At 39.9% G+C, this 13942-nt stretch overlaps 1 protein-coding gene across 1 annotated transcript; it reads right to left on the reverse strand.

Annotated features, from left to right (window-relative positions):
* Positions 1-9150: 9150 nt before the first annotated feature.
* On the reverse strand, positions 9151-13685 carry LOC124257110. Its single transcript, XM_046691100.1, has one exon. It carries the CDS (start codon positions 13683-13685, stop codon positions 9801-9803), a length of 3885 nt encoding a protein of 1294 aa, XP_046547056.1. The 3' UTR covers positions 9151-9800.
* Positions 13686-13942: the final 257 nt, after the last annotated feature.

Raw genomic sequence — 13942 nt, forward strand, 5'->3', positions numbered from 1 at the left:
AGTCAATCACAATGGAGGGATCATGAGACCATAACAAGTCGGGAGAATTTCAATTAAAAATGGCCTCATGACGTTGTGCAGACGTGAGTCTTGGCATGCTATGCGTTTCAATAGCCGTTTAATATTTTGAACGATCGCAAGGGCAAGGGTTGAGCTTTCCAAAGTGACTGTATTGTATGGCATTCATTTGCTCTGTTTCTCTTTCCCGGAATACACGTGCAACAACGTATTGCACGTCTCAAGGACGAACCCACTGACGTCACGGAACGTGGCACGTGCATGCATGTTGGATACATGTCACTAATCTCTGAGTTTAAATCCTTATGTGTCTACACAGGTTTGATAAATTTAGATTTTAAATTTTTGTATGCACAGTTTCTTTATGTGCCTAGTATAGATCATCACGAACGTGTTTGTAATAGTTTGATCTAACTACAGTTGACGCCTGGAGGTATACATTAATAGAAACGCAAAATATATTATTACCCTATACATTTATTTATACTGCATTATCTTGGTCATATTTGGCTTCTTGCTTCATGAAAAATAAAGGAAATAAACTATTCTTTACATCCATGTTTTTATGTAAATGCATGTACGTTGTGTTGTATATCAGTTTGTCGTTGGCTTTCGTTATTTTACAGCCATTACTTCCTAGGGAAAGATGTTGATCAATGCTAACTTAAACTTACCCAGGTATCATGAACCTACCTGGTCAGTGATGTGAAGGAAATACCTGTCTGCTAGTATGATGAAATACTTCCGGATTAAACACACACACCTTCTGCTCGTTTACACCACTCAACGGGCGGTGGGGTAGCCTAGTGGTTAAAGCGTCGTCTCGTCACGCTGAAGACCCGGGTTCGATTCCCCACATTGGTACAATGTGTGAAGCCCATTTCTGGTGTCCCCCACCGTGATATTGCTGGAATATTGCAAAAAAAGCGGCATAAAACCATACTCACTTACTAAACCACTCAACAACAAGATGACGTAGTGTGTGTGAGTGACGTCAACGGTGCATCTGTATTGTTCTTGAAGACAAACAATACATTTTTAATAATACCACAAACTCCAATCCTCTTATCGCTGTTATGCCATTGTTAATAATGTCAGTATACATGCGGGCAAACCACTGATGTGGCGTGAGTTAAAGAGTGCTTTTCTTACAAAATCTGCATCAATTGACTTGATAGCATGTGGCTATGTAAATAGGTTGATGTCATAACAAATGGCACTGTAGATTGGTTGACTTGATAGCATATGGTACTGTAAATGTGTTGTATTGATAGCATATGGCACCTTAAATGTGTTGTATTGATAGCATATGGCACTGTAAATGTGTTGTATTGATAGCATATGGCACTGTAAATGTGTTGTATTGATAGCATATGGCACTGTAAATGTGTTGTATTGATAGCATATGGCACTGTAAATGTGTTGTATTGATAGCATATGGCACTGTAAATGTGTTGTATTGATAGCATATGGCACTGTAAATGTGTTGTATTGATAGCATATGGCACTGTAGATTGGTTGACTTGATAGCATATGGCATTGGAAATGGATTGTCTTGATAGCATATGGTATTCTAAATGTGTTGTATTGCTAACATATGACACTGTAGGTGTGTTGCATCCATAGCATATGGCACTGTAAATGTGTTGTATTGATAGCATATGGCACTGTAAATGTGTTGTAGTGATAGCATATGGCACTGTAGATTGGTTGACTTGATAGCATATGGCACTGGTAATGGATTGACTTGATAGCATATGGCACTTTCGGAATGGATTGACTTGATAGCATATGGCACTAGAAACTGATTGCCTTGACACTATTGTTATATTTATTTTATTATTTATAACACTAAAGCACTGGGTGATTTGAAAATCTAAAAACGAAAACAATAGCACATCCAGCAAGCCATGTTACTGAACAATCAGGAAAACTGAGGAAGAACACAAAACGTTCTGAGTTTCCAAATTCGACGCCCAGGTGAGTTAAACGATCAGCGTCATGTGACCGCACTCATACAAACTCCAAGTAATTCTACTCGCTCCTTCCAGTGATGACAAGACACATCGTGGTTACACCAGAATTCCTGTCTGTTCTCCAACCAGCTATGGTGCTGAACCCTCTAGAAATAAAATGATTATCAGCATTCCATGATAACTATGTTACCTTCATCAATGTAGAATATTGCTTTCTCACGGAACAGAAACACATTCCGTGGTTGCTCAATTCATTTACATGTCTGGCGATGAAACTGCTCCACAATTATTCAATACTGTCAAGTGCAGAGAGTCGTGCCGTAAAAGTATAAAAGGCTAGTCCAGGTTCGAATCCCATCCAAAATAATCTTTTATCTATCAACACCGTACCCACTTACTGACCGTACCCTTTACACAGACACACGCACGCACGCACGCGCACTACGTCTGATTTCAAAATTTCTTCTGTTGGATTTTGCAGTTTATCTGATGAAATTGCCATGTTGGTTTACATGTATCATGCAAACGGACCTGAATCTGTTAATGCCGGAAACTACGGTGTCGCCCTCATACTCACTGTTTAGCTGCCGGCAATATAGATAGATGTTGTTTCGGTAATGGACTACGATGAAACAGGTTAAGTTCTAATACATCAAACACGTACATCACATGTGTACCCAACTAAACTCTATCTATAACACACTAGTTCACATTGTTATTTGCAGTGATCTCCAAAGCATGTTAATTGATTGTTCACTGACGTAACAATACAAAACGTCAACACCAGTGAGTGGCCAGGCTCGGTTATCAGATAAAACACGTGACAGGCAAAGGAGCTTTGTAAATTATGAAAGTGGATCTCTTAAAATCGTTTATGACACCAGGTGCTTGCGATAATGTTAAAAATGTTCAGCTCTAAGAAACATAAAAAAACATTAACAGAAGGTTTGTGCTTGTCAGTAAATAAACTCTTGACAGAACACTAATGGATATTTCTTGTTTCAAAGATAAAAATCATTTGTCATCACTCATACAGGAATATTTCTATTTCGAGACACTCGAAGTGAGGAATTACTTCTATAGATCATAACGTAATCAGTTTCTCATCATCTTCATCACATCTTCATCTTCATCAATTATGTGTTCCTGCTGTCAACTGTAATACATGACGATCCAGGTTAGAATTGATCTTCAGTAACCCATGCTTGTCGTAAGAGGCGACTAACGGGATCGGGTGGTCAGGCTCACTGACTTGGTTGACACATGTCATGTATCCCAAACGAGTAGACTGATGCTCATGCTGTTGATCACTGGATTTTTGGGTCCAGGCCCGATTATTTACAAACCGCCGCCATATAGCTGGAACATTAGTGAGTGTGGCGTAAAACTAAACTCACTCACTCACTCTTGTTTGAAAGACAAAAAACATTTATCATCACTCATACAGGATCATTACTATTTCGAGACACTCGCATGTAGGAATTACTTATATAGATGGTAACGTAATCAGTTTCCCATCATCTTCTCGGAATCATCTTCATCTTCGTCAATTGTTTGTTCCTGCTTTCAATTCCAAAACCGTCCACAAGCATACCTATAACCATCATACCTATAACCATCATACCATAACCATCATACCATAACCATCATAAATAGTGAGCGTTCTTGTAAAGGTTACTTCTATACAAAATACGTAATCTACTTTTTGTTAACAGTTACATTGTGGATATTACGGGCCTGAAGATACTGAATAGACTTCTGTCTGCCTGTCTGTCTGCATACCTACATTATCGAGAAGATGACTGTACAGTAATACCAGTGAAGGTCCGGGTTAGAATTGATCTTCAGTAACCCATGCTTGTCGTAAGAGGCGACTAACAGGATCGGGTGGTCAGGCTCGCTGACTTGGTTGACACATGTCATCGGTTCCCAATTGCCCAGATCGATGCTCATGCTGTTGCTCACTGGATTGTGTGGTCCAGACTCGATTATTTACGCCATATAGCTGGAACATTGTTGAGTGCGGCGTAAAACTAAGCTCACTCACTCACTGCACAGTAATCCGACGATGCAATAACCATTGTCACGTACAGAACGTATATGCGTCTTCCTCTGAGCAAGAAAACTTTCCACAGAACATCAGCATACAGGTCACATGAGATAAGCATAGACTGTGTCATGTGTCAGTGACCGGACGGCCGTATTGTACTTAACGCTTTGATTCCACGGTACACGCTGTGTACAGCACATAGGTCACACATGTTAAACAACGCTGGACGTGGGAGGGTGGGGGGCTGTGCTCGACAGCTTGGCTCTTAATGGTTTTTGGGGCTCCGGTTGTGCCCTGAATGATCCATGTATTGCGCATAGAATGTCACCATAAAGAGATTTTGTTCGAAATATTCCCCTGTTCAAATACCAGTGAATGGGTACCCGGTAAGATGGTAATGTGACTGATAACTTTCTTGCGCCTCAAAGTATTTCTGTACCAGCTCTTGTGCAACAACAGAGTAAATAATATAAACGGGGAAGGACCGTATACATCATGGAGTTTTCAAATAAGGCTTGTCTCAGTGTGTTCATCTAGGACATTATACAATCTTGGTTACACAGAAGTGAATGGGTACCCGGTAGGAAATATGGTAATGTGACTGTTAACGTCCTAGGCAGCCTAGGGTGTATACTCCCTGAGGAGATAATACTAGAGTGCACACTGACCCACTGACCAGGGTAATATTGTATTATGCTTTGAGCATGATATCCATCACAGATAAGCACAAGAAAATTAATAAGGATTGTTGTTGTTGTTGTTGCTGTTGTTGCTGCTGTAGTCGTTACATTTATGTGATTAACATGCCTCTAAGAATGCACGCCAAATAATATACCTTGAATTCCTCGATCAAATATTTCTGGGTTCGAATCCCAGATTTTCCCAGATATTGATCCCTGTTTCAGCACCAGAGCCCAGCCTACTCACCCACCTGCCATCCTCACATACCCTCAAGATACTGTGCCCCGGGAAGTACGTTCTGGGAGTGGGTTTATTTCTTATGAAGTTGGTTAATCGTATATAGCACCCGAAGAAAATATAATTTTTCTAGAATAGACAAGCACATAGCATTTCAGTATATAATTTCTGGGTTCGGTTTCCCACATGGGTACAGTGTATGAATATAATTCATGGTGTTCCTCGCTGTGATATTGTTGGAATATTGCTAAAAGCGGCGTAAAACTAGACGCACTCACTCAGAGGTGAGGCATTAATGTGTCCTAAATGTACAGTAGCGTGAATGAGTATGGTTTTACGCCGCTTTTAGCAATATTCCAGCAATATCACAGCGGGGGACACCAGAAATGGGCCTCAGATATTGTATGCATGTGGGGAATCGAACCCGGGCCTGCGGCGTGACGGACGAACGCTTTAGCCACTTGACTACTCCACAACCTCAAATGTGCAGTAGAAATATATTAGAGGTTGTGGTTGTCTACTGCACGACTGGGGCGGGTAAGTGGCAAATAGTAAAACTATTTTCTGTGTCAGGCTGTGAAGAAAGAACAAACACAGCATTAATGTCAAACGTTTAATAAAACATTCAGCACATAAACTACCCATGTAAAAAATGTAACAAAATATTTGTGCGATATATAAAATAACACAAAGCACAAAAACACGTTAACACAATGATCAGACACAAGGCAGCTTCATCTCATACAATAATACATTATAAAGCAATCGCAATTAGGGTTAGGCAGAACAAAGCATAATAAATGTTTTCAGAACATCTTTGAGAGGCATTTTAAAAGCTGGATAGAACAATACTGACAAATTAATGACTAACAACTTCTTATAATTTGTGAGTACAGATTCTGTTATCGTTGCACTCACAAAATGCAAGGTGTTGTCCCTAAATTTGTCAGTATCTCAGAATATCTATTTAAATCGTAATTCCGATATTTGAAAAATTCTTATACACTTTACAATATCATCAAATACATCATGACTTGTGAACGGATTTAGACATATAAAAAAAGACGTCCATTATTCCAACACAAAAATATATGTCGTCCACTTAAGTAATAAAAACAAGGTACCAAAATAACTGGCTCCTTGACACAGATAAATGTAATCAGGTCATCAGCCGAGACGAAAACAAGAAAGGATACTAAAATCAACATATAGGTCACGAAACTAGGTTATCCTGACATCTGTATAGCCCCCATATGGTGACCTAGATAGGAAATTATCAAAATGCCTGTTTAATAAATCCAATAACGTCACATAGGGTTCAATGTGGGTCACTTTAAGCCCCCCGAACCGTCCTTCATTATTCAGAGTTAAGAGCAAGCTTCTCTTCCGTATTTTTCTGGAAAAAGGTTATGCATTCCCGCAATCTGTCTTACATCATTCAGATTCATAAGTAAAAGATGCAGAGAGCTCTCAAACAAAGGACTATAGATCTAGTGGAGGATCACGTTCCCTGACTGGAGTCAACGTTTCTGACCCTGGATATTGCTATTGTTTGGGTTGTGAAATATAACCTTCCTGATCCTTCTGATCGTGATACATGGACGAAATACCAATGATATGCAAATAATTATTGACTTAAGAAACGGGTCTGTGCCTAGATGTCTCTCACACATCCTGTTTCACCGATACGAAACAATATCAGCTCGAAAGCTCGGTGAACCTGGATACATACACCTGGAATAGTACCTTTTACTTTTTTTCAGTGTATCCTGCAGAATTTACTAATGAAATACATTTTTACATACTGATATCAAAATTAAAACGCGGATTCAATTATGTAACGACAATTTTGTGACAGTTCCATGGCAGTATTCTTTTGATTACTCTCCCCGTGGCTTCTCTGTCTGATTGTACTTTGCTGGTATACATTGCTTCCCATCTTCTTGAAAAGCATTTTCCCGTAATTGTTTTTCAGCTGGTATCGGTGCCATCTCATATATTTCTGACGTTTAAATCAAGAGTTTCTTCATATGAAACGTAATTATTACAAACGACACATTGCATATTTGGATACATGAAAAACGACTAAATAAACTTCAGTTCCAGGAGTATTTGTGTGAAAGTGGAATAAGGTCAATACATTTAGATCCCGCAGCACGTTAAAAATAAGTTAATGTGAAATTAATGATAATTCCATAAAATAGAATCTGACTACAGCTACAGTTCTGTATCATCTATCCCTCAAAGGTCGAACATTGGATGATGATCAGTCAAGGAACACAGGAATGCCTTTCACAATTCATGCCCAGCTCACAAATGGACAAAGCATCTTATCTAGAATCTGACATTTCAGAATATTTTACTGATATAGTTTCACGTTTATCTGTGACCTCACAAATTAAATTCTTATCGTCTATAAAAGACAGGTGATCCGCCGGGCGAGATACGATCACCTTCTCAACAACACCTGATGACTGAAAGTGAATCATAAACACATGCTGATAATATCGTCGGCTGCGTACAATGTACTCTTATTTCTTAAACATAGAAAAAAAATTGTCTCTTGTCATCAGCTTAAAGTATTCATGAAAACAACAAAAGTTTTGTCTGTCATGTTTCTTTTAACATTCGCGTGCTTGAATAAATTGGTTTATTGACATCGCAATAACAAATGTAATACCCAGTGAGGTGTTCTAGCACCAGATGTGTTTGGTCCCATGTTAAAGGACTTCGCTATCTATAAAGATGATATCCTAATAACTATGAACGCGTTTGTAGTGTGATAGGATATTATTTCATTTTGGGTTTCCTGTCAGTTAGAAATAAATTGTATACAGTTTTTAAAAAATTAAAATTACCACAACGTCTTTACATCATCATCTAAGACAAAACTGTTCGTCGTTCCTACTTTTTAATTTGAACATCAAAAAACAATTGGCATTTTGTTAAAGCTGTTAGGCACCATGTTTGATTTAAAATTACACCTTGGTCTAAGACTGTGTTTCATAACTATTGTAAAAAATATATACCTTATGTAAGTATGTGTGAGTGAGTCAGTCAGTCAGTGAGTTATTTCGAGTGTCTCGAAATAGTAATATTCTTGTATGAGTGATGACAAATGGTTTTTGTCTTTCAAACAAGAGTGAGTGCGTGAGTTTAGTTTTACGCCGCACTCAGCAATATTCCAGCTATATGGAGGCGGTCTGTAAATAATTGAGTCTGGACCAGACAATCCAGTGATCAACAGCATGAGCATCTATATACGCAAATGGGATACGATGACATGTGCCAACCAAGTCAGCGAGCCTGACCACCCGATCCCGTTAGTCGCCTTTTGCGACATGCATGGGTTACTGAAGATCAATTCTAACCCGGACCTTTACTGGTTACCTCATGTAAGAACAGTGTTAGTCAAACCTATTTACTGAAGATATTTGCGTCACACGTTTTACAACACAACACCAACTGGGATTAAAATATACTACAAACAAAAAATAAGGGAACACCCTAATATTTGATAGTCATATATAAACTGAAACGTGGTGAGGTCATTTATACTCTAAGGTAAATGCAACTTTTTGTGTGCTTAATGGGCACTTTAAACAACATGTTGGAACATGCAGTGAAGCAACTGATTCAATATCCCAAGCCGCACGGGAAGTCTGTCTTCCACATGCACCAGGCTGTTGTGTTTGGGCGTTTGAATCAAACATGGTGCTGGTGTGTTTCAGCACCCTTTTTATCGCTATTTTTAACAATGTTTCATTTCACTCAAACTCAACGAATATTGAATCAGTTGCTTCACTGCATGTTCCAACATGTCGTTTAAAGTGCCTTTTAAGTAAGCAAACAAAAAGTTGCATTTACCTTAGAGTATAAATGACCTCACCACGTTTCAGTTTATATATGACTATCAAATGTTAGGGTGTTCCCATATTTTTTGTTTGTAGTATATCTAATATCTAATCTAATATCATTTCAACATCAAACACCAAAAGGAAAATCAAACATAACATCAAAGAAATCAAGCAATCTCTTTGTTATCTTTGAAGTGTTTTTGAACATTTTCTTTTAAATTTTCAAACCAAATCAAAAGACATCATAATAACATGAGACATTACTAGTTTTCACAACACCATGACATTCAGAACATAATGAAACCCCTTTGCAGTGCATAAGCAACGGCTGGCTAACGTGAGCCCAGCAATATTTCTGAAGGGATTTATGTATTACGCACATTCATGTATTAACTGTTAGGTAATATAAGTGTATATTCATACCAGAAAAGTTCGCCATCTTCAACCAGATGTATGTCATTACACAGGAAGTGTACAAAGTGCTAATCAGTCTCTGTTATCCAATAGTCTTGTATTGGTCATAGTAGGGGAGTACAACATCGCTGGTCGACCAACATGGACTGTATATATCAATGCCATTCTTCAGTATTGTAGTGCATGCACAGAGCATATAAAGTTTTCTTGCCACATATTCAATAGTAGCAGTTCTGGCAAGAATGATAGAAATGTTTCACAGGTTGACATTTACTATGTCTTCTTCTTCTCCTTCTTCTCATTCTATGGAGCGTCGTTTTCGAGGTGATATCCTCAGCGAATTTGAATCCTCTGAAGACTCATTCTTTCCCTGTCGTCAGATACCACATATCATGTCCCAGGTCCTCAAATGTGTCCTATTCATTCAACATGAACATATGGTCACATAAGTCACATTTCGCATTGTCTAATCATTCATCAAGGCAAGACGTGGTGAAGTCACTAACTTACGTACTCCTTGTTGGAGATCCACTTCGTCATTCAACAGTCATGAAACTGTACGTGCATCTAGCTGATAGTTGAAACAGTTGTTGTAGATGATGTGGTCGATGATGAGGAGTTGGACCCTGAAGTGCTTCTTTTCCGCCTAATATTTTCCCATAACTTGATCCTATGCTTAAGTCGGATCCAGAGTCCCTTATACAGATAGAATACACGTCGCTTGGTGACAAAGGCAAAGAAAATAAAGAGACCTTGGGAGCAGTTGAAAGTTACGAATAGGAGACCCAGGATGTGCTCCGTGTAACAAACAACGACTGTGGGAGGAGTGAAGAAAGCGCTGACAATAGAGGAAGCCAGTCCAAAGATCCATGTGAACCCCATGACAGTAGACATGCGCACATACAACATGACGTCATTGCGGCCATTACGTCGGTTCACCGAGGATCTTCTTGTGTGGTCATTGGTAAATTTGGCAGTTTTTCTGATACAAAGAATCGTCTTCACGAACAGGCAACTATTTATCAGAAATATTATTACAATCGGGGCCCCAAATGCAGTCAGGGAGGCTATTGGATTCTGTATCCAGCATCCAAGGGACTCAACGTTCTGTACATCCTCCTCTGTTGAGTTCGAATCTTCTGAAGTCATGTTTACGCTAACGTCTTCTGGTTCGGGTTCGTACACATGACCTCCATATCCAATTTCGACACCAGGTATGATTTTAGTGAAGTGTAAAATTACACAGATAGTAACAATAATTGCCGGAGAACCCCACGAATACAGAACATATTTACCCAGATATTTCCTCTTTTCTCGTATTTGTGGAAGAACGTAGATTTTGTTAGCAAATGTACGGAACAGATCATAGGACATCACGTTCATCCAGAAGAATGAGGCGAGGAAGAAATAATGGAGGAGAATGGCAACAACACTGCACACCAGCGGCAACGCTGCTCTTCCCTCCCCAATAATGAATATACTCTCGGCTATCAGCAGCGCAAGAGTGAGGTTCATGGTATTAACGCCTGGTAGATTCCGGAGCTTCGGAAACAGACCATAAGTCAATAGGACTATAGCCAAAGCTACGATAGAGATCCTTCCCAACACTGCGGTCATGTAGGCTTCCGCTTTGATGAATCTTTCAAAACCCATGTCACAGCCTTGGACAAAATGATAAGAGTCGTTCTTTGACTGTGATTGTAGTATTGACTTTGGCACACACGTCTCAATGATTCCACTTGACTCATCAAGATATTCATACTCGGTCATATTGTACAATCTTTCTCCGAGTATAATTGACTTGTTACGCAATAGAATATATTTGTCCGCTGAAATCTTAAACCTGCCACACCCTCTGTTTGATATCCTTGGCATGACGCATACAAATGCATAACCCATAGCGTCTGTGAGGTTAGCATCAGATCCAACGTTGCCTGCCACCCATAGAGTCAGATCAAACTTTCCAGGACCGTATATACTGTTGGTAGATTTGACAAAGACGTGAGTGATTGTGTTATTGCCCGATCGGTCCACAGCATTGATGATATCAACCTGATCTGCAAAGAAAAACTGCATTTGGCCCCTGCTGCAGAATGTACTCTTCAGTTTAGGGTGATCCGAATGAACCATATTTACAACAGTCACTTCAGTTCCATTAAGGGAAAGCATAAATTTATTTTGATTAAAAAGACTGTTCATTTTCTCTTTTACACTTGACACTGTCCCCTCTTGTAGTCTTGAGGATCTTGGTGGAAGAAGCAGGAATTTGATTTTTAGAGTTATAGTCTTCTCAATGTCAAACCCATCTTTTGGTTGTGTAGTAGGAGTTGTGTGTCTCTTGGCGTGGAGTGATGGTTCCGTCTTTGCTTCTTTTCCTCCAGATTCTACTTTTAATTTTTCTTTTTTCACTTGTCTGTCGTCATCGTTATTATCATCAGCATCAGCACCTGCATCAGCATCAGCAGCACCAGCATCGGCAATCGGTTCAGGCAAGTCTGGATCAGGGCCCGTCTTGGCATTAACAATATCTGGTAAACCAGTACTTGGTGGAGAAGTACCCAGCATTTTTTTTGATGTTTCATTAGCTTCCCCGGAAGAAGGGTCATCAAAAAGCGGCTTTCTGCTTGTTTCTGTCTCCTTAGGCTCAAGGACAGGTTTCTCATCAAGAGTCTGAACAGCAACCTCGGGTTCGGAGATGGATGTGTTTGCCATGTCCATTGTTAAATTCTGAATTCTTTCTGTACTGATATTTAGTAAGGCAGCCATACCTTCTACCATTATGGATTTGAAGTCAGGAGAAAGCAATGCCAGAAGGTTGCTGTATGTGACGTTTACCATCAGGGTAATCACAGCAACATCAGGGAGATGAGTGAGAGTCTGAACATTGGGCAAACTCCCATCTACTGACGCAGGTCCTGCATTCACGTCCCTGAGACACTTATCATCCACAAGCGTGTAGTAAGCCGGACATACCACTTCTCGACACTGACTGTTCCTAGAATCGTAGACTTGGTTTGGTTCAGGACATCTATTCATGTTACCAGTGCTCATTTCTTCATGAGTTGTGCTAAACAAAATATGAGTCTTACCATCAAACCCAAAATTCATAAGAACCGAAAATGACACTGGGTAGGTAACCGTTTCATCACTCTTTCTATTCCTTTGGTTAGCTCTCCGCTTCCGAGTTTGACCTCTTGTCGTTAAACATGTTTCCACCTTCTCTGGTTGTTGTGGCCAAAGTGTCTGTCTACAGTGTCTTGCAGCTGCCAGGGTGGGCATAAGTGTCATCAGAACATTGCCATCGATGAAGAAAAACGATGACACTCCATTACATAGAACAACCACATCCCAAGCCTGGGTGTTCAGTGCCTGATTGCACTTGGCGCAGAATATGTTTCTGTAGACTACACCATGCTGGTCTTGAACTGGAAGGTTTAACATGTCTATGGTATTATCGTCCTCGGTTTCATACTTAGGCACACACAGACGTTCTATAGTTCTATTATGCCAGGATTGTGGACATGCTGAAACAAGTTTGATCCACTGTCTGTTGTAAGGCATTAGGAAGTGGCAGTCAACTGAAGGAGGAGCTAACATTGCAGGAGCATACTCTACTTCTCTGGCAAGGAAATTGGAATCCTCAGAGTCGCTGACTTCCTCGTCATCAACCTCCATAAACTGTCTCTCTACATGAAACTCAACAACAGAATCTGTACTGTCAGTTGGTTTAGAGTAGTTCACATTCATGATGCTTATATCTATGTTTGAGAGCCGTGTGTCGTCGCTTGTTTGGACAGTATATTCCTGAATGGCCGCTTTAGAAAAGGACAGACGTGTGAAACAGTTAATAGGATCTATTCCAATTTCCTCTTCAAATACCCAAGGATCAAATTCAAGGTTTTGAGTCTCCTTCAGCTTAGTATGCTCAGAGCCATATAACGTATCCTCTATGTCTGTGGACGTAGCACTCACTTCATGAAAGAGTTCTAAGGGTAAGGGTGTATTACCTTTTTTAGGAGTAGTTGTCACATCCATCTCTACCTCCTTGGGCATGATGACATTCCTTCCAAGCACTACGTGTGCGTTTCTTTTCACCCTCTGCTTATGGTCAGATGAGATCAAAGTGGATGGAGTCTCTGTTTGGTCTATTCTCCTTGAAGATCGCACATCAATATTCATATTCACATCACTGAACTCTTCTTTCCCGTTTTCGTAAAGTTCATTACGCACTGGTGATTTTTCAAGTCCGGGTGCAACCATGATTGATCCATCCCAAGATCTTGTCAGGTAACTTCCAACGGATCTTTGATCGAAGAAGGAAATTTCATCCATCGTTTCTCCATCATTCCTACTAGATTCTGTAAAGCGATGATCCTCGTAACCTTCAAGTATTTCCGGTCTATCAACTGGAACCGCTGCCGTTACAAACAGCAAGAACACCAACAGAAACATGATCGCATAACAATATGCCAAAAACCTATAGACGAGCTGACAGGTAAATAACATGACCGACGGCCATTGCTTTCAACAATTTTGTCCGTGTCAGAACAAACTTATCAGACTCAGAAAGTGACAGGTGGCAACTCTCTCGCGACGTTTGCAGTGCTAGCCTCGGCGTACAGATAACAGCAATGGGTCTCTGTGGGAAGGCACTTGTCCAACATCATAACAAGTGGAACATTAAGGCTTAATATGATTGTTAAACAAAC

The sequence above is a fragment of the Haliotis rubra genome, unplaced genomic scaffold (genome assembly GCF_003918875.1).
Source record: "Haliotis rubra isolate DU_JTF1 unplaced genomic scaffold, ASM391887v1 Scf65, whole genome shotgun sequence".
In the NCBI taxonomy this organism is placed as follows: domain Eukaryota; kingdom Metazoa; phylum Mollusca; class Gastropoda; order Lepetellida; family Haliotidae; genus Haliotis; species Haliotis rubra.